Here is a 23140-nt window from a genome sequence, read left to right as displayed (position 1 = left end):
GCATTGATCGACACCCCCCAACATGGCAGCCATACTGTAGTTAGGCTGATTTAGTGGAACTCCTGAAACAGGTAGCTTGTCTGATTTTCCGTACCGTCTTTTACCTTAAATTGTACCTTTTTCAAACAATGTACTGATTGCCATTAAAGTTCATTTGCTGCAAAAATAAAAAGAAGTGTTGAAGAGCTGGAATAAAGTGCCCACATTTCAAACTCAAGGTTCTGCTTTTCTTTAATTTTTAAGAGTGAAAATCCTTTTTAGGAGCTGAAGAGACAACACAAATTGAAGTGTTTTATTCCTCTTTAACGCTGTGACAAGAATTAAAATGAATTTAATTAGGGGATCAGTAGATTTAAGAAGCAACCAAACTACCACACTGATTTCCTGCATGCAGATTTCTGTAAACTCGTTCTGGAATTAACAGAGAAATCATTTTAGGATTGGTTTTACCAGAAGTAATAGATTTTGATGCTGTTTTTCTAGCATTTGTCTTCGTGAAAAGGCAGATCTACAATACGAGATACTAAGCTGTGAAAAGGATTAGTGCAAAAAAAAAAACAAAAAGCTTTTGTGCAGAGCAGCTTTTGTGCGTTTCCTGTTGCAGTGACACTCAACGAAGAACTTGTCGAAACAGAAACGCTCTTCCTTCCATCTGAATATCGTCAAAACGGATGCATCACAGCTAACCTGACAGCACAGGACACAGATCAGCGTTGGTGACGCACAAACTGCCTCGCCGTCCACCACACTAAGCTGAACGTTCGGTCCCGGTGCCGTCTTCACATCAGATGTTCCAGCTCGTGGCCACAGTCCAGCGTTAACTGTCATACCAGTCCAGGAAGAGGAGAGAGAAGGAGCACATCACCAGGAAGAAGAGGATCCACACTCTGAAGCCAGCGTTGTTTTTTATCGCCTGGTAAACGAACAACAACAAAAAAAGAACATTTCTCACAATTTTCTCTTAAATAACAAGCAACGGTCAAATTCACAGGAAGGATTTTACCTCCCGAATGTCTTCGTTTCCTTCCTTAACGTTTTCTGTTGCACCAACAACAAGCTGATGAATGTTGTCTATTTCACTTTCCTGTCACAGGAGGAGAAGCAGGAGATCTGTTTACGTCCAAACGTTCCTATGAGCACAAAGGAGTTGAAACAGGAGGAGCCGCGCTCACCTGCTGCAGCACTTTCTCTGCAAAGATTTCCTGAAGTCGTGAAATCTCCACCACCTTCCCCTCGATTTGCCTGAGGGCGTTTGAGAAGCAGAAACTCAAAGCCGGTGTAGGTACCAAAACTGTTCGGGGGCCTGACACTAATGATGACTGTCCCACTCGGACAAACTACTTAACACGGAGATCTGCTCGGGCTCTACATATTTTCATTTCCCGTTTCCTTTTGTAACCTAAAGTTCTTTTGTGTGTCTGATATTATTCTTTGTAATGTTTATAGAGAGATTTTGCCACAACCCACTTTGTCAAAAGGTCTGTGGCTGTTAGAATGAACCGGCTTCTCCAGGCGAGCGAATCATGTTGTTAGCACGTATTAATAAACGTGCAGCCAATCAAATAGTGGGACGTCAGCTTTAGCCGCAGGCCCCCCGAACACTTATTGCAGGCCGAACAGTTTCGGTACCGACACCGGTGTGAAAACAGCAGCCCGGCATGTTTTTGGGTCAACATCTGGCTTCTCATGCGTTTGCTCTTTTGGAACACTTTGTAAAGTCATTACCAGGGCCGTGAAGTTTTAGCCAAGAATGTATCTGCCCCCCCGTCATTACACCTAATGAAACATAGCATAACTAGCACCGACTGTCCAGAACGTTCTCACCTCACTTCATCCACCAGGCTGCTCATCTCACTGACCAACCTCTGGTTCTCTTGTTCAAACTGGTATAAAAACAAACAAACAAACAAACAAACAAACAAACAAACATCCCTTTAATCTTTAGTACAATAATATGATGTTCTCATTGAATAAGCTCAAAATCAGGCCTGAATGTTCTGCAGGATCTGCTTTGATTTGGTAGCAGAACATTTTTGTGGAACCTTTACTAGATGGACATTGCAAAAAATTTCACAAGCATAATAAAAGTAAATGGATTAGGAAAAACATTTAAAGCACAAAGAAATTGTTACCATAAAATATCAGTTACGGTAAGTAAAAGAAGAAAACACTTTAGTAAGAGACTTTTCCAAAGCCTCACATGAGTTTAGTGGAGACCTAGTATGTTTTTCAAGGTTCTGAGCTAAATATCTAAAGGTCCAAACCAAAGGTCAAAGTGACCCCCGCCCTCCCCCCTTTAAAATGACATTGCTTTAACTTAAGACTCCAAAAGATTTAACTCAATGTCAGGGAATACAGAACTGTAATGAGGGAGTCAGACCACCATACTTGTAACGCACTGATTTATCAATTTGGGATTTTTATTTCAACATTCATGTCAATGTTTTTCCTTAAAAGCATCTCTACCCAGCAGCAGTGGATGCAGTTTATAGCCTACAGAAAAAAAAAGCCATAAAGGTTTTGTTACTTTGAGTTTCTTCACAAAGAAAACTTGATAAGAATCTGGATCTGCCTCAAAGGTGCTTGTTACATCACTGTGTTTTGGCGATCCAGGAGTCTGCTGAAAAAGTAGCCTTAGTGGTGAGTGCCACCTTTTCAAATCCAATAATTGATTGATTAACCTGTGAAGCAATATTTAGAAATACATGTCCCTGGAGCAGCAACATAGAACAAACTCGTAGTGGCCCCTTTGCTTTTGGGCAGTATTTAGTTGGAAGCAGTGGATTCATTTTGGATATTACCATCTGGATCTCCTCAGGAGATAGCTCATCCTCCACTCTGCCCTCTTCCCACAAGCTGACAGCGCTGCCTTGGACCTCTGATATGCTCTTCTCTGCGCAAAAAGAGGAAAGACTCAGTGAGTTCAGGTGCTTTATGAGCCATGAAGTGACAAAAACGACACACATCAGTAGCTTGTTTTCACAGATTCAAGAAAACATAAAAGTACTTTAAACATTTTCGAGTTTCCTAAACTTTGCTCAGTTGTAGATTGTTGGCTGTAACGTCATGCTGCCAAAGCTGGGTTAAAGCACCTGCTTTGGTTATCCTTTTCTTTATTTTGATAATGGTGTAGGATGAGCTGACTCAACAATTTCCTTCGGGATAATTAAAGTATCTCCACCGATCTGATTTTCCCCAAAAAGAGTTCTTGAAGGATTTTAAATGGTTGGTCTTTCATGTCAGGCTGCATCTGAGACAAAGGAAAATCAATTAAATTAGCAGTAAATAAAATAAAAAAAGTGTTTTATATATAGTGGGCTTTTAATTTTCAGATCTAGTAAAATAAACTTAGAATAAAGACATTTAAGGAAATAATTTTAAGTGTTTAGCAAAGTCTGTAATATCCAATAAAATCAGAAATTTTAGAGGCCTTAGATGGGGAAAAAGAAAATATTCAGTTTGAAGAGATTTGTGTTTCAAAGTTTGAATTTTTTGGATGCTCTGGGCTAACTGGACAAACGTTTAAACATTTGATTGTTCTGATCCAACAGACGGCTGTGTGGTTTTTGGGTTTCAGGGTAGACGGCTACGCCTTTTTGAAGCTCTGAGCTCATGTAAAACAAAAGCTATCACCTTCGCTGAGCTTTAACAAACGCTCAGTTGTTTTACTTTAAAAAGTTTACATTCTTGTTTGCATTCATTTTCATTGAGCTGTGCTTTCAGAAACTCAGTTTGATGTGTAACATTTAGAATTTTGTTTGGTTTCTTCCATCTGTTAGGAGTTTCGCAGCTCTGTGGTACCGAACTCTGGGTCTTAAAAGCAAAAAAAAAAAAGTGTACAGTTGAATTGAATTGTAACTGTGGCTCCAAAGACAAAATACTGACTATAAAGTGCATTTTATCACACAAAGACAGTGAATAAACGGAGCATAAAGTACGATTTTTGGTGTGAAGCCCGTTGTGATATTGGTGCAGTCACCAGGGTAGCTATTATCAGCCGTTCGTGTTGTGATGGAGACAGATCTGTTTCACCGGATTTCACCTGAACTTTCTTCAATAATCGTTTTCTCCTCTGTGGGCGCCACCTCCAGAGTTTTCTCTGGTCGACTGGACCGCTCGGGTGTCAGCCGTGACCTGAAACCACAAACGGTTCTGAGAATCCAAAGATGCGGAAGGTTGACTGTGAGTGAAGCAGAAGGAACTTACAGCCTTTTCTTGTCCACCATCCTCTTCACTCGGATTGCTCTTTGCTCGGAGTACACTTTGCAGACTCCTTAAAGGCAAAGACAGACATCACCTGCCGTTCTCTGTGGATTCACCTGCAGGATGAGACGTTTCAGAGGCTCACCTTTCAGGTAAGTCTCTACGAGGTCCAGCACGGATCCTCTGTGCTCCTTAATCTGAGCTGGTGCCGCCTGCTTCTCCACTGCGATGACAGCCAGAGTAGGTTGACATGTTATACACGCCAATGCAAACATAACGGCGCTCTTCTGAGTAGGGAGGGGCCGATATAACTTGATCAGCCAATACCGACAAGCGATATTTCTCCTGCACCTGTGGCCGATAGCCGATATTTAAGCGTCTACAGTAACACAAAGCTTAGATTTCCTTTTTGTTTCTTTCTTATAAATGCAAAACTTTTCTTTTACGGGACAATCATGTTGTACTTGATCTTTTTAACATACAGCAAGGGATAGGAACAAGTACTACTTTAAAACTTTCTATCAGAGATAACTGTAAACCACCATCTCCCCGTTGCCAGGGATCTATTAGGAACAACATGTATCCCTATCAAAAATTACATTCACCTGAAAACAGTCAATTACTGTCTATGACTGTAAACTTAAACTTCCCAATCCAGTAGGAATAAGTATACATTTTAAAAATAAAGTGTATCTAAAAACAGTCAGAATATTGTTTAATATCGGACCAACACTGGTACTGATACATCGCCCCATCCCTACTCCAGAAGTCAGAAAATCCATGAATATCCTGGATCTGCATGAAGATCCAGTCCTCGCTGCCTTCCGTCAGTTCGACACACAAGGACAAACCTTCACCGCGAAGCTGCTTGATGGCTTCTGAACAAGTCCTCATGAAGATCTGAGCATCCTGGTCAATCTGGTCCCGCTCCCCGTCCGTCATACGTGTCAGATCCGATGAAATGAGGCTGAAAAAACACACAAAACATGTTTTTATTCACATCAAGACCAATCCTGTGAATGAAGAAGCTTCAACATTTCAGAAGAATGGTTCCGTTTTCTCTGAGCTCCGCTGCAAAGGTTCACCAAATACTGAGCTACTTCCTCAACATAAAGTCTTAACCCGATCCAGCCAAACCGTTTGAAGAAACCAGTAAAAACAGGAAGTTCTTAAACCGTTCTAGCTCCGTTTTCTCACTCAAGTAGTGAAAATGTATTCAGATAACAACATGGTAAAATCTGTAGACTCTAGGATCTGGATAGTTAAAAGAAATAATAAAGTAAACAAGTTTTATCTCAGAGAAAATGTGCTTAGTTTGCTTTTTAGGGCTGTAGATCATCACTTAACAGTTCACAGATCAAAAAGATTTATTAAACATTTACCATTAAACAACATTTCTATAATTGTGCAAGTGTTAGCTGGGCGGGTCACAGCTGGGCAAGTTGTAGGTTTCCCAATAACAAACACCAAAAAACACATAAAAGCCACAATAAGAATGACTAAAAATCCAAAACTTGGTTCAGATGCAGTTGTCTGTGTGCATTGTTTTTGGCATTAAAGCCAAATTTTACAACGTAGTATGTTTAAATGGTTGCTATACGTATGCTTTCTTATTGGATGCATAAAAATGAAAATAAAATGTATTTAAACATATATGAACTGCATTTATTTATACCTTTTTTTAGTATAGGAGATCATCAAAACATAGCAGATAAACAGAAATGAAATGGTATTTGTCTCTTTAAACAATGTCACACTCAGAAGATTTTCTGTCAGCTTCATGATTAATTTCACCAGTTTAGTTAGACGAGTTGATTAATTTTTTTGCTGAAATTCCAACCTTTTTTTACAGCGAAAAAATAATGGCGTGAAATGTATATTTTTCCCCCCAAATGTTTGCAAAGATTGTGAATCAGCAATCGTGGACGTCACAAATATCCATACTGGAACAGATGCAGAGATCCAAGTATTCGGATACTTGCAACGGTCCTATATATGGGTCTTGTATTTTCTAAAGAAGTACTTTTTAGTGGGATCCAGCAGATGGCGCTGTAAGGATACATTTCTGGCATGAGCTTTAATTGCTTCTTTAGTTGAGACAACCAGGCCAGATCACAGGAACAAGCAAAGCCAGAAGGAGCCTGAGGAGGAATTCTGGGTACAACGGATGCAAAGTTCATTCAGAGCTGGAGGTGCAGTTGGGAAGCATTTGAATCATCACTATTTTAAGAAATGATAAACTGTGTTGGAATCATGATTCTAGTGTTGCTGAAAGACCTGCAGGGGGAACAGTAAAGGCGTCTGCTGCTCCTCAAAGCAGTTATGGTGTCCATAAACAATTCTGAATCATGTTGTGAGTTTTAAATAATTAATACGATATTATGTAAAAGTTATGCATGTTTTTTGACTCAAACGTTTCTGAAGAGCACACAGACATGGCGGACTCTGCAGAATCCAACTGGACCCGACCTCTCCTAAAGCTAACGTTTGGAAGCATTTTTAGCTTTTTTTTATTTAGTGTCAACGATCAAAACGGCTTTGGACAAAAGTCTGATTGTATTTAAAGATCCACAGCAATGGAAATAGTGTTTTTGGTATTTTTTTACATGTTCTTGTGGTCTCTTTCTCATAATAGATGACATATATAAGATTGTTTAAAATTAAAACTGCATTTCTAAGCATTTCTTATTCAAATCGTGTTGGATCAGATCAAAACTGGGGCTGTGTCCGAATTGCTTCCCTACTCACCATTTCCTAGTGAATCTACATTTCCCAAATCCAGTAGCCTATAAATTTCCCAGAAGTCTCTGCGAAAAACCAGTGTGCATTGATGCTCACTAGATCGGCGAATATAGACCACAATGCCATTTTTGCATAAATGTATTTAACTGTATTTTTTTTAAATAAACCATAAACGTTTTCATCTTCAGAACTCAGTGGTCGTCATAAATGGTTGTTGCAAAACGCTCATATCGGCAAGCTAACCTGTGCATCAACAACCCAAAAGTGAATTTCCAATGAGAGAAAATGTGTAGGAAATATGTCTTGTAAATGACAGCTTTTTGTATTTCTTATTTTAGCTAAAAGCAGCATAATCATAATTAAAAGACCACTGGGAACGCTTTGAAAATAGAAAAAATTTGGTTGGTGTGGGACTTTAAGCTGTGTTATAAATTTAGTATTTGGGGAAAACAGGCGATATATCCGCACAATTCCACAATGGGCACTAGTTATTTTGTTTGACTTGAGTTTAAGAGCATCCTATTCAAAAAGATCTATTGAAAATTGATTACTGTTATTTAAAGTCCCGCTCCGATCATCTTCTTAGCTCTCCCAGTCGTGTTTTAATCATGATTATGCAGATTTCAGTCAAAATAACAAAAAACGGTGTCGTTTTCTAGGACAGTTTCTGCAGAGCACCAGGAGTTGTCGGCGGGATCATTGGCGTGGAGCATCCCCCCACCCATAACCGAGAGCTCTCTGTTCACATGCTCTCCCCGTAAGCTTACAGCCCCTCACACTAGAACATATGCCCTTCATCATGACAACATAGGAACAGGCTAAAAACACCAGACTGGGCCCTTAAGGTTTTTGAGTTCAGGGAAAAACTTTCCTTTCGTTGATGATCAAACTTTCCGGTCCTAATAAAGGTTCAGTGATCTTATCTTTACTTGAAAATGCACTGGTGGAGAAAAGTGTGTATTATTGTGCCTCGTGTTGAAGACAAAACATTCAGAATGCATAGATATTTGCTTCATAATCGAATCGTTGCCTCCTGAATCGTAATCGAGTCACGAGGTGCCTAAAGATTCCCAACTAGTTAAAGTGAGAACTTCTCAGCACATTTTACAGACTTCTCCACACCTAAAACCATACAGAGAGCCCTTTAGGAGAGCCTGCATTAGTCCCTGGGCGTGATTTGTTCTCCACTTGGTTGCAGCTCAATTATTCCAGACAATTAGACTGGAGCCAGCCTCGGCAGACCACCCGACTCGCTGCAGACCTTGTGCCAGCAGCCGCCCCCCCCCCTCCGCACACACGAGACACTTCTGGAAGCCGCGACTCCAGACCTCTGCTAATTTTTGTTAGGAATCAAAATGTTCATTTGGTCCCCGGCCGTCTGGACACGATGGAGGAGTTTTTCGTCTGTCCTCGTTCTGCTTACCTTCCAGCACTTATGTAATCTTTTCGGTGTTGAAGCAGAAAGTCTTTGAGCTTGGTGATATTCGTGATCTGCCAAGAGAAGGACACATTATTCACGTTTGTATCGATGAAGCCCAAGCCTATTTTCTCTCAAGTAGGTGGACAAAGTGAGCTCAGACCAAGAGGGCTGTAGATGCTTTTCCCTGCACATCCCCACAGGGATGTGGCTACAAACTCCAAACACATGAACCATTAATCAGTATTTGCTGAAGTCAGTTTATCATCTTCCAAACACGCAAAACCAAACCAGCAGATTTCCTGAAGAATCACCTGTCATAAAGAAAACCACAAGCTGCTGCAAGCAGAGCTTTGACGGAGCCATCTTTAATAGGCATTAACTTCACAATCGGTTACTATTTATCACAGGGAAAATGTGTGTGTGTGTGTGTGTGTGTGTGTGCGCGCTGGGAAACCAGCAGAAATATTTGCAGTAGTAATTTGGTCAAATATTAAAAATTGCTTCCTGGTCCCCAGAGCTCGGCTGGCAGGAGCACCAGCGGGTCTAGCAGCACACAGCCCGGCCCTGTTCGGTCCAAACGCGGACCCATTGGTGACACAATGGGTCTGACTGTGACAGCGACCTCAGAACGAGGGGGATTAGCGGGATAGCATAACAGAGCCGTCTTCAGCCCTTTCACTCTAACCACCTCAATTATCAAATTGCCCTGGCTTGAAGAAGAAACCCGGCACCAGCCGGCTCACGGCGTCTCCAAACATTCATTCTTTACGTCCGGATGACTATTTATGGCGACAGAGAAAAAAAGGTTTCAAATTCAGACAGAAACTTTGGAGACAAACAGATTTTTTTTTTTAAACTTCACAGCTTATATAAATAATGAGCAGTACGGCGCTGTGGGTGACACTGATGCATTGAAAGGAGACTGATGTGAGCCGACCTCTGTAATAACGCAATTATTTCAGGTCAAGAGTTAATTGTAGCTCGGTCCAGTTGAAGTTAAGAGAGGGTTGAAGGGATAACAGAGTCGCACTTATGTTTCAAAGTCTTCACGGAAAAATGAGACAGATCGACTTTTAAGGACGCTTCTTTAATGAGTTAAAAGAAAAAGCCATTTTGACTTTTACAGTGAAACAAAAACCAGCAGTTAAATGAAATGAAAAGACATTTTGATGCTCAACCTATTGAAATATTTGGAAAATATGCTAATTTGATTTAATTCTTCTGTTTTTGCCCACACGCCTGCATGTTTTCTGGGTTTTGACAGCATCATAAACACATTTTAAAGCATCAACGTGGCTATGAATTGTCTGAGGTTATAATTGCACATGAAAGGATCCAAACTTAGCCAAAGATTTTCAGTGGCAGGAAAAACATGATTATGAAAGACACGTTTGACCGTTTATTTCAGCATAACAAGCTCTTAAATGAAAAAATGTACAGAAGAAGCCGCAGCGAGGCCCATTTAGAAGATTCTCTAATGATGTCGGCCTGCCGCTGAATGGAAAATATAAACCCTAACATGACACGACTAATTTATCTTTTACCAAGAACTTTGCTTTCTGCTTGCAATTAGCACTTGGAATCTGTTCTGGTTTTTATTTAAGCGTCTTTGAGGGGAAATGTCAGTTCAAATATGTAAATACCTATACATTTATATTTATGTTTCTCTGAATAAAATCCAAAAGTGCTACAATAAATAAAGAAAATAGGACCAAAACCCAAACAGACAGATTAAAACATCCAGGATCTGCTAAACGTGACGATAAAAATTAAAAACTGATTAGACTGAGACCAAGTAAAAGCTTTTCCATAGAAAAAACACTTAACAATTAAAAAAACAACAACAGAGATCTCCTTTTGTTTCATGTTTCACAGTTAAGTTTCTTAAGTAAAAAAAAATAACATTGTTTCAAGAAAAAAAAAGTCTTATTTTCTGTCTCGCAAGAAAACTAATCTGATCAATAAAGTTTTTTAATGGCAAAAATGATCTTAGTTTCTCACCATAATTTTTCTCTTAAACACAAGAATCCTTGGTAAAAACAATCTTTTCTGACACTATTAGCAGAATTTTTTGCTTATTTAAAGAAAATGTATCAAATTTCAGGAGTTTTTGAATTTCTTTATGGGGCCTGTTTTGGAGTGTTGGAATTCTGGATTTGGAATTGCTTTTTTTCTAACAATCGAAACAAAAAAATACACTATATAAGACAAACAAAAGAGATATACACATGTAAATTGATGCAATTTTAATTACCATTAACCATAAATTTACATATTTGAACTAACATATACAGTACACGACGCAATGAATCCCTTAAATGTTACGTTTGTCCAAAAAAAAAAGTTTAGGGGGTGGAAGGAAGCATAGTTAACATTTAAAATAATTTGGTTTGAACTTCAAGGATCGGGCTTAAGATATATATTTATCTGTTTGTCTGTGCAAAGCTCAAAAAATTAGAATTTTAAAACAAATTCTGAATTTAACTGGGACACAATGCAAAGTGTCTGTTTACTGGCGCCAGTGCAAAGCCTCGTTTTGGACAATCTGCCAGTGATTTAAGGAGCAAGTAAAAAAAAAAAAAAGAATGGCAATGCAGCTATTTTACCAGCAGCTGGCGCTACATCCTCAGCTTTGGCAGCTGCTGGGTCAGACAGAAAACACAGGGTGGTGTGAGGAGGGAACAGTCAAGACCGGCTGCTCTGGGGGTTGAGCCGTCTCCTGTGTGCATACACTGCAGCTCAGATTCCCAGCACAACCTCCAGGGTTTGCAGGGGGTCAGAGGGATCAATTGCTCTTGTAACATAAGACCCTAAAGAGCAAGTAATTCCTCAACAATGAGGGGGTGGCCTCGTGCATGCAGCTTTCCTCATATGTGTGCTGGTAAGCATGTGTGTGTGTGTGGAGGCAGGAGGAGACAGTCTGCCGGGCTATATCTAATCTCGTCATCATCAAAGACCCCCACTTTACGTCCTCACTTTCTCCGTCCCCTCGCCTTCCCTCCAGCCCTGACTGAGTCCAAACAAACCATCAGGGGGGATTATTATGAGGAAGAAAAGAGGAACGGCTTCGCTAGCAGATCTCCTAAGAGCTTGGGCGGCTTTTTGTTTGGTTGGATCCGGGGGGGGGGGGGGTACGCACAGGACTTGATGATGACTGCACTGTTCTGGTTTAAGTCCCTGACTGCGTCCTGACCGTGGGCTATCCGCTCCGACGCCACGCTTCGCCGTGGTTACACATGCAGGCCGAATACATAAAGGAAGCCTCAGTGAGGAGGACGGGGGCCACATGTTGACTTTATTACCATGTTTACGTCTGACTCCCTAATGGGCCGAGTTTGTCTTCCCATGCCTGCTAAGAGAGGCTTCTGACAGCCCAATAAACAAGGAAATCAAAGCTTTCTGGAATATTAATATTCTAACCAACTCTCTCTTTTTTCTCTCAAATTAACCTTTCATGGTTTTCAAGGCTGTAGTTCAAATCACATCAACAAATCCCTCAATGGAAAAACATGATTAAAAATCACAATGACAATTTTAAAAGAAAAATGATTTAAAACAAAACATTAAATTTTGTTAAAATTCCAGAAACAAAAACATGAGAAAAAAATTCAGTAATTTCTTAAAAAAAAAAAAAAAAATGTTAAAAATAAGACAACGTAAGAAGCCAGAAAAGGTTTGTCTTATTGGACATCACTGGCGACGTTTGAGTTTTGAAGAAGAGGGAAAGCAGAATGTTGAACCCAAACTGAAGTAAAGAATGAATTGATCAGTCACTGAACTGTTGCAGCGGCTTTGGTCAGAAGTTTACAGAAATATCCTCCATCAGAAGATATCGCCATGATGAATAACGTCCGGACAAAAAGGTCAACAAACGTCACCATCTCTTAAAGAACGTCTTTGGTTTTACCAAAAGTTTCCTTTTTCATTTTTTCTGTTTCATTTTTTGGAATTACGTTTAGGTTTCTGGATTTATGTTTTGATTTCCTAAATGTTTTTTTCAATACTAATTGTTATATCTTTATTTTGTGTTGTTCTCATCTGTAATATGTTTTTGCATCGAGTGATTTGCCCTTTGGGGCCACCGTAGTTTCAGTCCTAAAAAGATTAAAAATGTAAAGACACTGAATTCACAGGTTTGATTTTCCAAATTCAGCAAGATTCAAACCAACTGTTAAATTTTCAGACCAATATACTTTTAATAAAAACTGTTAACAAGTTTTGATTGAATTAAGAAAGGTGTGAGATTTATGACTAAGTTATCATTTCTAAAATAATAAGTAAGAACATGCAACTGTTTTTCACCAAAAAAAAATGAGCATAAAAACTATTTATTGGTTTAATAAATTCCACTTTTTTATTTTGAAGATTTTTTTTGACAATTCTAATTCAATCTGTATTTTTAAACTCAGCTCAACTTTACTGTTATTGCATGTACAACAAAATTATGATGATCCAAAGAATATATAAAGGTCAGGATTTGACATATAAATACATTTTAAACATTAAAATGATAAAATTAAATATGTAAAGAGGGTTAGAGTTGCTGCTGTCCAATTTGTTAGTTAAAAATGTGGGGAAAATCCTGAAATTTCGAAGCTAATCTGAAGCATAATTTGGTTTTTCATTCTGAATTTTGTTCCTGTTTGCAGCTAAAAACTCTCAGATGGACCAAGCGGTTGGCTCCACCACTGGAGAAGGTCTCTGGACTCGTTTTGGACCCACTTCCATTGCTGAAATCTGAAGCCATCTTTACGTTCAACTATTTGTTTTATGTGGGAACAGATATAAAGGTTGAGGCGGTCACATGCAACTAATGAAGACCCTTAAGACCACACGACAACGGGAACAAAGTCAGGTCATGACAGCAGGACACCAAGCGACACAACTACACACCATACTGGAGAGTCTTCTTTGACTTCTGCATCACAGGAAACTCGCAAAACGGCATTCTTGTTTCTAGACTAAACTTTTGTTGTTTACGCCTTCAGGGATTCTATTAACTCACCTGAAAATGGCCGAATTCCCTAAAAAACTTGTCATAACTCCTTTAATGCAGAGAATGAAATCCTAAGTAGATTTATACTTTTGCAGGAGTCTTAGTTTGAAAGTAATGCATTAAAAATCCCTAAAAAATAAAAGCATCTATTTTCCAAGAAAACTTTAACCAATAATATGAAGTCAGTACAGACTGATAATTAACAATCAATACTGAGAACTTTAAAAAAAAAAACAAAATAGATTAATTTGGTTGCAAGTCGTTAAAAATCTTAGACAATTTTATAAAGGTTAATATGTTTTTTCTTAGAATTTATATAAAATAAATAACTAAATGTGTCTAAAAGTGTTTTTACGAACTGAAATATATAGATTTTTTTAAAAAGCTAAACACCTGGGGGGGGGGAAATTACTCGAAGTGTTAAAAAAAAAATCTGTTCTCATGATTTTTGCGTTTGTTGTTAAAAAGATCATATTCTTTGCTGTAGTTTCGGGTTTTCCTACACTGTGAAGATGCCAGAAAAACTTTCCCCCATAAAATCAGAAACTAAATTTGTTCAAAAGTCTTGAGAGACATTCGTTGCAGCAGAAGACTATTTGTTGATGACCTGCTGCGTTTACTTTATACTCATACAACATGTCTGTGAAGATCTCATTCATCCAGGATAGTTTTTATAGCAGAAAAAGGGTTTAAAAAGGACCATCTGGACTTAGTTTGAAGATGTTCAAACTAAGGCGAAACGTCCTCAACTTCTTTAAACCTTTTTCTGCTTCACAGTGAGGCATTTAACTCTTTATTTTCCGAGCTCAAACCTCTATGAGTAAAAAAAAAAAAAAAGAAATCTGGGTTTAAATTGCAGCATAATTTTTAATAATAAATTAGAGTTAATTGGGGTTTTGAGCTATGATCCAAGTCACATCTTGGTGCAGTTAAATATACCTTTAAACCTTTAAAATTCCATTCACCTACACAGCTCCTTCTGCCTTAAAGCACAGAACATCATCAAAGACACTTCCCAACCCGATCACCTCCCGTCTGAACTGTTGCCTTCAGGCAGACGTTACATGTCCAGTAGAGCAAGGACAACTCATCTCAACAACATATCCTGCTGGCTGCAATAAACATTGCTAAAAAGTTATACAAAAAGTTTAAATCAAGATTATTTTTTTTTGTCTATTACTGTTGTTTGAGCAATTTTAACACTCTTTATGTTGCTGGCGATAGTGGCTCAGACGGTTGAGCAGGTCGGCCAATGATCAAAGGGTCGGCGGTTCAATCCCCGCTGTTAACTGTCGTTGTGTCCTTCACCCTCTGTGCCTCCAGTGTGGCCCCACCGGTGTGTGACTGCGTATGAATGTTCTGGTGATGGTCGGAGGGGCCGTAGGCGCCAACTGGCAGCCACGCCTCTGTCCGTCTGCCCCAGGGCAGCTGTGGCTACATCAGTAGCTACCATCACCAAGTATGAATGAGGAGTGGATGAATAATGGACACAATGTAAGCTGGAAAAGTGCAGTTAATTATAATTAACCAATTGTAAATTCCAGTTTTAAATGACTGTTTAAACTTTTTAGTGGTTGTAAATCTTGTTCAGTTGCCAGGCTTATGGTCAGACTAGCTAGTGTTCAACCACCTCCTCCAATCGCAAAGGTTTGATTTGCTAATTGTGAATTTTTTTTAAACTGTTCCGTTTCCATTAGGCAAATTTAGTATCGCAAATCCAATTGGTGCAATTTCATCGTCAATGGAAACGCAGCCAACAAGTACAGCGCACTTTTTAAATTTCGTTATACACATGTCAATGATAAAGGGCGTTTTTTTTATTCCATTGTACACAGAACAGTAACTACTTTTAAATTTATTTGTGCATTTGACATTTACAAGTACAGTATCCATCTATCTGCTGTTTTTGATTTTCAATTTTTTGATTATTTAAATATATTGTAGATTTTCAAACAAAACTGAAGATTAAAAAGTAGTCCCTGTTGGTAAAAAGTATTAAGAAAGGGATATTTTGAACACATATAGTCTTTCAGAGTGAAGTTTTTCCAGGGAAGAGCCCCTCTGATAGCACAACATACTTTAGAGAGCTGGCTGATGGCCATTCTTTTTAGGGTTTCAAAGAAAACACTGTGAGAAGAAGCCAATTTTGGAATACCAATACTGGAGGCACAGCGGGGAGCCAAGCACTATTTTCTACACCCAATTTAACAATTTAAGAATGACCTCCTCCATTTAAACTGGAGAGGGACAGCATGCTGAGGGGAGTGGGGAGGTGAGCGGTGAAATGGAGATCCCAGTGGCCCCAAAACCAGCCCTTATGAGGTGAAAGACTCTCCTGGCCAAAGCCCATCCTGCAAACACTGGTCCTCTTAGTCAATCAAAACCTCGTCTTTGAAAGAACTTACATTTCCTCTCTTGCTGTGCTGACTTTTTGAGAAGAAGAAAAAAAGAAAAGTCTCATAAGACCACTGCGTATTTGTCAACTTTGATTTTTTCCTTCCATTTTTGCAAAGCCTCAATGGTAACATAGGAAGGAGAGCCATGCATGTCTTGAAGGGCACTCACATCTGTTTTGCATTAGGTGCCGACCGTCAACATTGTTACTGGGGACCTAATTTAATATTTTCTCTGTTTTGATCTTCCACCTTTAATCACTGGCTCTTGGGAGGATCGGCTTTCCCCAGAAATTGTTTGAGAGCCGAAAGAAAATGTTATTGTAGCGTGTTTTTGGAATCATACATGGAAAAAGGCGACGCTGGCAAAAAAAAAAAAAAGCTGCCCAATGTCAGGGCGTATAGAGAAGAACGGACAGAAAAGTTTGGAGAGAGGTGGATGAAAACCGCGACTTAACTTTAAACAGTCGAGGCATTCCAGACTTGCAACTTCAATTTCTATAAAAACGGTTCAGTGAGATGGTCTGAGATGATAGCTCCAGCATGAGGGAGACAGCGGGAGGTTAGCGGGGTGAGGGGGGCCAGAGGCCAAGCACCACAGGGTAGGTATGAGTTTCTATTGAATCAGCAGCAGAGCTTTTATTAAACCGCCGTATTTAATGCCGCTACAAAAGTACACGACCAAAACGTGGCTGGTGCAGATCTTCTCATGTCGTCTTCAGGCTGATGGTTGGTGACATTTAAGATTTTACTCCCCCGTGGGAAATGTGAAAGTGGTTCTTCAAGGTTTTATTTGAAGACATCTGCTTAAGTCAGATAAATAACTGCTGGGGCAGAGCAAAGGCCGTGTTGCCCTGTGAAAAACGGGTGCACACTGATGTCTTCTAAACTCTTCACCAAAAACTAGTCTTTATCGGAATATTAATCTATAGCTGGAAATTTGGAGAAAAGTTTATGTTCAGCATGCTGTCAACTTCCTCCGCCTTCTGTGTTCTTTACTGACCTACACCAAGTCTAGAACATCCAGAATTTGGATTCAAAGACCCATAACTCTGAAGATGGTTATCACACCGAACGCAATTATAATGGGGGCGACATACAATGTTAAGCCAATGTACAGACTTGATCTGAGGTCCGGCAGCGTGATTGTAGCGTCAGGCGCAGCGAGGCAGACCGGCAGCAGTGCGTTTTGAGTGTCGCAGCACGATTTGGGTGTTGTGGCGCATCCAGAGTAAAAAAAAAAATCTGACTTTTGGCGAGGTTGAGGTGTCACTTCACCCATTTGATGTGTTAAGGGGTGGAGTAAAAATCCACTGTGGAGGATCGGTCCAAGCGGCCTTGTCCTGATCTACCATCCATTTGCTTATCACGCTACATCGCTTTTGGGGCTGCAGGGTTGCCAGAGCACATTCTGGTTATTGTTGGGCTAAGGTGAGGCACACCCTGGACAGGTTGCCAGTCTGTTGCAGGGCCCATGGGGCTGAAGTGACCCCACCCACTGCACCGACCCCCAGGAGGCTGACGGGGGGGCAGATGAGAGAGCAGCCGCAGCTGCTCAGGCCTTCTGAAATTTATGATATTTTATTTATTTGCTTTAAGAAAATAATAGCGCTCTTGCCTCACAGCAAGAAGTCCTGGTTCAAGTCCCGGCTGGGGGACCAGAAACAGAACACCAATGGGGGACCTTTCTGTGTAGAGTTTGCATGTTCTCCCCGTGCATGTGTGGGTTTTCTCCGGGGACTCTGGCTTCCTCCCGCCATCTAAAAACATGCTTAATTGGTCCCTCCAAATTGTCCATAGGTGTGAACGTGCGTGTGCATGGGTGAGTGGTTGAGGCCCTGTGACAGACTGGCGACCTGTCCAGGGTGTCCTCTGCCTTCGGCCGCAAGACGCCGGGATAGGCTCTGGCAGCCCCGTGACCCCGAAAGGGATCAAACAGATTAGAAGATGAATGAATGCATTGAGAAAATAATTTTTAATAAATTCCGTCTCAGATTTTTTCGTAAGGGAAAGTCAAAATTAGCTCTTTTTTATGACTCTTTTAAAGCTGAAGTAGACAAGCTTGATATTCAACGATGTCGACTGTTAACTGTCCACATGGGAAAAGCAGCAGACATGCAGGTAGCGAAAGGGAGAAGATTCTTCTTCTTCTTCTGCGTATTTACTGTTGTCTACCACCTGTAATAGGAAGAGGCTCAGTGTGCAAAGTGAAAGCTGTGAAAATCCCGCAAATCTTGCTCCAGACGTTTTGTTTTCACAGCTTTGTTCCTGTAAATGTCCGTCTTGGAGTCCGAACACAAACCGCAAATATTATTGTCTCCTTCGAAATCATGTTTACAACGGTTGGTACTTCCGTGGCGGACGCCACCCTCATGTCACTACTAAATCCGAGTCTCAGATTGGTTGCAGGACTGCGATTAAGTGTAAAATTGTTTAACCAGTTGAATTTCCAGTAGTGAGCATGGTGACCGAATTGCTTTGAAAATTCAGGTCACTATATAGTTTTGCAGTAGTTAGGGGTTAGGGTGGGAATTCGGACACAAACACTGTGTTGGTGCGTTCATTGCAGGAAATTATTTTATTGTTGCAGGTGTTAATGATTTCAAGCTCCCATAAGGAAACAAATGTAAACATTTATTTGTTATTTGAATGCAACAAAATGACTAATCGTCCTCTGAAACATTAGATTTTCCACTTTTATCAATCATCATAACAGGCATACAGGTACACAGATATGTATTTAAAATTAATTACATGTATATAATTGATGAAGATTTCAAATTAATATTATTTTATATGAAATCTGTATCTTAGCTATAGTATTTTTTACAGGGTAGTTAGTCTGTTAATAACATCAATCAATCGCTCAAGATTTTTTTTTCAACTACGTTCATCTAAAAAACGTGTAGTCTTTTAGGGAAAAACTAGTGCTACATTCATTAATGCTCACATTTCCAGTAATTGCACAGCAAAGTCTGTAGATTAAAAAAAATTAGGTCAAGTTTATGTTTTTTATGAGGTATTAATTTAAAAGCAGCAACTTTTTTAAAATTAAACAGTTGGGGTACTAAACGACTTAAAAACAGCCAACAATGGTTGTACTTATACGTTTTTAAAAGAAAAAGTAGTGGTGTGTACATTTGTCATATAAAAGGCAATGTTTGTAGAGAAGTTTTATCGTTTCAAATGAGCTAGCATCATCATCATCATCATCATGCTATCGCTAGCTAAGAGGAGCACTCACCACTTCTTTCGCTCTCTGGGTGAAGCCGCTCTTCGTTCTGCTTCTTTTGAAAATCTCATCTTTCGTCGAGTCGAACCCGATCCCTATCGCCTTGTTTCTGGTCTTCACTGTCTTCACGCTGGCTTTAAAAAGCAGAGTGATGTCCACAGCCATTTCTGTGCACGCGCCGCTGTCAACAAGGCGACACGTCATCGACCGGTGACGTCATCAACATGAGACGCCGCAGCGGATTTTTCCCTCAAAGGGGAAAAAGGAAAAGCCTTAAACAGGTTTGCACCGATTAGGATTTGATTTCCCATTAAATCAACACGGAACTTAACCAAAACTCAACATTTGACTGTTTCACTTTGAATTAGGTTGTATATAATGGAAAAACAATAACAGAAAAGGACTAATCTGAAATTATAGGGTTTTAGAAGCGTTAAGGGGAATATCATTTTGAGAAAAATCTAAGGGTTTTCATGAGTTTCTATTTTGTTTAATACGTTCTATTAATGGTTGTTTTATGTGTTTTCCTCGCAGACAAATGCCTCCACAGCCAGTGAAGGGCTCCACCAGCAGAAAGAGAAGACCCAACTGGACTGACCCGGAATGCCTTCTTCTGGCTCAGTTAATACAGAAAAAGCAGAACATAGTCAGAGGAAAGCAAAGCACCGGAGTATCGGTTCAAGACAAGAGGCATGCCTGGAAGGAGATAGTCCAAGCTATTAATGATGCTTTTCCACAGGTCCAGCGCACAGTTTCCGACTGCAACAAAAAGTGGGAAAACCTCCTTGCGAAGGCAAGGGAGGAGATAAAACGACAGAGTAACAAAGGTCAGGAAACATGCATTTTCTTTTTTAAGTTTAGTAACATTGTGCATTTCTGACTAATAGCAAACTTTTGTTTTTTTAATGTTGCAGAAGAAGAGATGTTATTTGAGAAACTTAGTGCCGTGACACAGATAGTTATTTCTGTGTTGAACATCTCGGAGAAGAAGATGCAGGAACAGAAGAAACTTCGTGACGCAGATCCAGCGGAAAATCCAGAAAACAGGCAACACTTTTTCCCCCCCCTATTTCTTTAAGGATGAAAATCATGTTTGTGCGAGTTTTTTACATGTTCTTGTGGTATTTTTTTCATGATGGAGGACATACAGTGGGGCAAAAAAAAAAAGTATTCAGTCAGCCACCAATTGTGCAAGTTCTCCTACTTAGAAAGATGAGAGATGCATCCACTTGGAGATAAATATATCCATGTACGTCCAAGCCGGAATCTGGCTCAAAACTGTACGACTGTTAGGTTGGGGGTGTGAGGGGCTGTAAGCTAGCAAAAGAGTGTGTAAACAAAGGTGTGATGGGAAGGGGAATTTCAAATTAACTCATGCTGCTCTGCAGAAACTATGTCCTAGTCAACGACACACGTTTTCTGATTTAGGCTAAAAACGGCAAAATCATAATTAATAGATAATAACGCTATGAAAATAGATCAAAAGAGGATTGGAGTTTCGAATTGAAGTGTAATTTTCTTTTTATATGTGTTAATTTTGGAATTAACTCTAAATTGATCATTGAATATCTTCTGCTTCATCCTGCAGCTATGCTGAAGATGGAAATTCAACAACAGAGGAGAGCACGAGCAAGCAGGCGCTGATAGAGGTAGAACTTTCAGATCCGGATCCAGATCCAGATCCAGATCCAGATCAAACCATCACTCCAGACTATAAAACGGCTTCAACAAAGATTCCCACCTCCCCAGCGAGACATGAGGATGTCTGTACCGATTCCAATGTCCAAAGCCCTTGTTCTTCTTCTTCATCACCAATTTGCAGACCTGCTGCTCTGCAGGAGAAGTTTAATCTGGAAATGTCTGTACTAAGAAGACAAGACAAAGTTCTCAAGCTGCAGGAGGAGTATTACGCACTTAAAATAAAGCTGTTGAAGAATCAAATCAAAGAATTCTCTCAAGAAGACTGAAGTGACCGGGCTTTTTTGTTGCCGCCCCCCAGTTATGAAATAATATTCTTTCTGAGCTGCACATGACATCAGATCTACTAACAGGGGGGGGGGGGGGTTGTATGAGTATAGGCCAAGTATGTGTTTAATATTGAGAAAATATTTGTTTAATGTCTTGTCTTTTTGTCTTTAAAATGTGATTGTTTTTATGAAAAGCACTTTGAGTAGCATGACTTGGAAAAGTGCTATAGACATGAAGTTTAATTTGATTTAAGACTTAGTTTTTTTTAGAATGACTTTTAACACTCAGGGGTCCGTAGCATCTTATTTTCTTAGATTTGCTTTGTTTCCTATGTATTTTATTAGTTTTAGTAATTGCATGCTATTGTTTTTTTAAGTATTTGTTCTTAATATGCTCAATGTTAAACTTTCTTTTTTAGTCCTCTTTTTTATGTGAGGTGCTTTGTAAATTGTTAAAAAAAAAAAAAAGTTTCATTCATTCAAATGCTGCTGCCAGTTGTAAAAACAACTGATTTTTCTCATTTTTGGCCTAAAATAGTTCATGCGATGACACCTATTTGTAATTTTTGGTATACTTTTTCATTTTAAATACGTCAAAGTGGGTTCAAAGGAAAGGACTTCTGTGAATTGAAGATACAGGATAACTTAACATCGTCTGAGGTTCGCTTCACCTATAAATGTTCAGTAATAACACTATGTCAAGTGAGACTGGTTTGTTGGTTTATCATCAATAGTGCGAGTTTTAAAGTTAAATGTTTAACATAACTAATGCTCATGTAAAAACACTCGGATCTGCCAGTGAAAGCAAAGCTAAAACTCTGACACAAATACAGTAATTTGTGTCAAATCTTTCCCTTAAATGAGTTTATTTGTGAGTGACAGAGTTGGCACCCAGATGTAAGCAGTGGGGTCTGGAGTGTTGGATTAAAGTCTCTTATTTGCAGTGTGGTTTGCTCATTTCCTTTGTTAGTGCAGTGCCAGACTGCGTTACAGCTGAGCGCTCTGACTGTCTCCCTGTTTCCTGCACTTTCAGCATGAACACAGATTTTATTTGTATTTTTCCCCGTTTTGACTGGAAAACAAGCAGCTTTTTGAAAAACTGAGCTTATGAAACACATTAAAATGCGATCACGGTTTCAATACCAAATGGGCTGCAAATAATTTAACATTGCATTTGCGCTCTCGAACTTTTCCTTTTCCACTGAAATAACATCTCACTTTGTCTGCGAGCAGCTATTAGGCTTGGCTGGAAAGCTAGGTGTTTTTTTTAACAGTTGACTTTATGTAGAGCGGTTTGTGCAAAACTAAATGAAGGCTTCTCAATAAAGCATTTTTCTAAAAAAAAAAAATTATCAAAAAACACGTTTAAAGACCCACTCCATTCGGAAATGTGTTTTTGGTGTTTTTAACATGATCTAGCATCTTTCTAATGATGGAGAACATACAGGAATTTATTTAAATCATTAATTAGGAGCAGACAAAAAAAATGCTGTTTGAAAAAACCTTCAATTTCCGGCTCTATCTGGCAGGTTTTACAGTCCCACGCACAACTCAGAGGTAAATTTCTGATGAACTCTTGCTGCTCTGCAGAAACTAAGTCCTAGAAAGATTTTTTTAATTTTGTCTACAATGACAATCTTAATTACAAGACCGATGGGAACACTTTGAAAATAGATCATGAAAATGATAGGAGTGGGACTTCAAGGCTTTTGCAAATGAGGATAGCTGTTATGTCAAATGGGGCCCCCTGTCTTTTTCCTTTTGACAACTATTGCTTGTTTTATTTTTCTGTTTATGGGCACTGTTAACTGCTGCTACCCAATATGACATTAACAAATTTAAATGTTCTTAAAAAGTCTTGAGTTCTCCAGGGTTAAAACTGGACAGAACAAAGCTATAGCAAACTTTTGATAACAGTGGTTAAGACTTTTTTTCTTCAGCTTGACTCAAAACAAATCAGTTTGACTTTTCTTATCTTCTTTTAAAAATCATTTCTTTGCCTACATGTTTTATTTTTATCACGAGTATCAGATAAGAAATGAGTTAAAAAAAAGCCACTTTTAAGTCATTCAGTGATGGAGACCAAAACAATGAAATGTGGTACAACAGAGGATACATTCTTCATGGGAATTCCTAGATACTATCTGAGCCTGGATGACAGGTCAGTGATGGTATCCATTCCCCTCC

The 23140-nt window shown here is 39.3% G+C and overlaps 2 protein-coding genes across 3 annotated transcripts; one reads left to right on the top strand and one right to left on the bottom strand.

The window, feature by feature from the left end:
* Nucleotides 1–205: 205 nt before the first annotated feature.
* Nucleotides 206–19206, bottom strand: stx18 (syntaxin 18). The gene is made up of 11 exons (XM_004069186.4): nt 18999–19206; nt 8369–8436; nt 5055–5170; nt 4349–4426; nt 4207–4273; nt 4043–4134; nt 2802–2893; nt 1825–1883; nt 1173–1242; nt 1004–1084; nt 206–913 (listed from the first exon to the last, which is right to left on the bottom strand). Exons 1-11 carry the CDS (start codon nt 19188–19190, stop codon nt 818–820), a joined length of 1011 nt encoding a protein of 336 aa, XP_004069234.2. The 5' UTR covers nt 19191–19206; the 3' UTR covers nt 206–817.
* LOC101155681 lies at nt 19192–21896 on the top strand. 2 transcript variants are annotated; one of them, XM_023955262.1, is made up of 4 exons: nt 19192–19267; nt 19521–19813; nt 19901–20033; nt 20575–21896. In XM_023955262.1, exons 2-4 carry the CDS (start codon nt 19525–19527, stop codon nt 20951–20953), a joined length of 801 nt encoding a protein of 266 aa, XP_023811030.1. In that variant the 5' UTR covers nt 19192–19267; nt 19521–19524; the 3' UTR covers nt 20954–21896. The 2 variants fall into 2 exon arrangements, with proteins under 2 accessions (XP_023811030.1, XP_023811031.1); XM_023955263.1 differs by having other exon boundaries at nt 19267–19354.
* Nucleotides 21897–23140: the final 1244 nt, after the last annotated feature.

Source organism: Oryzias latipes, chromosome 5, assembly GCF_002234675.1.
Source record: "Oryzias latipes chromosome 5, ASM223467v1".
Classification (NCBI taxonomy): Eukaryota; Metazoa; Chordata; class Actinopteri; order Beloniformes; family Adrianichthyidae; genus Oryzias; species Oryzias latipes.
The sequence above is the reverse complement of the archived record's forward strand: the minus strand, read 5'-3'. Positions and strand labels throughout refer to the sequence as shown.

Coding starts and splice junctions, on each gene's coding strand:
- stx18 (XM_004069186.4), bottom strand. CDS start 19,190: ATGACGTGTCGCCTTGTTGACAGCGGCGCGTGCACAGAAATGGCTGTG. Junction 4,135..4,206: donor ATGGTGGACAAGAAAAGGCT/GTAAGTTCCTTC, acceptor TTGTGGTTTCAG/GTCACGGCTGACACCCGAGC. Junction 1,884..2,801: donor CTCCTGAGGAGATCCAGATG/GTAATATCCAAA, acceptor TTTTTATACCAG/TTTGAACAAGAGAACCAGAG.
- LOC101155681 (XM_023955262.1), top strand. CDS start 19,525: ATGCCTCCACAGCCAGTGAAGGGCTCCACCAGCAGAAAGAGAAGACCC. Junction 19,814..19,900: donor AAAACGACAGAGTAACAAAG/GTCAGGAAACAT, acceptor TTAATGTTGCAG/AAGAAGAGATGTTATTTGAG. Junction 20,034..20,574: donor GCGGAAAATCCAGAAAACAG/GCAACACTTTTT, acceptor TTCATCCTGCAG/CTATGCTGAAGATGGAAATT.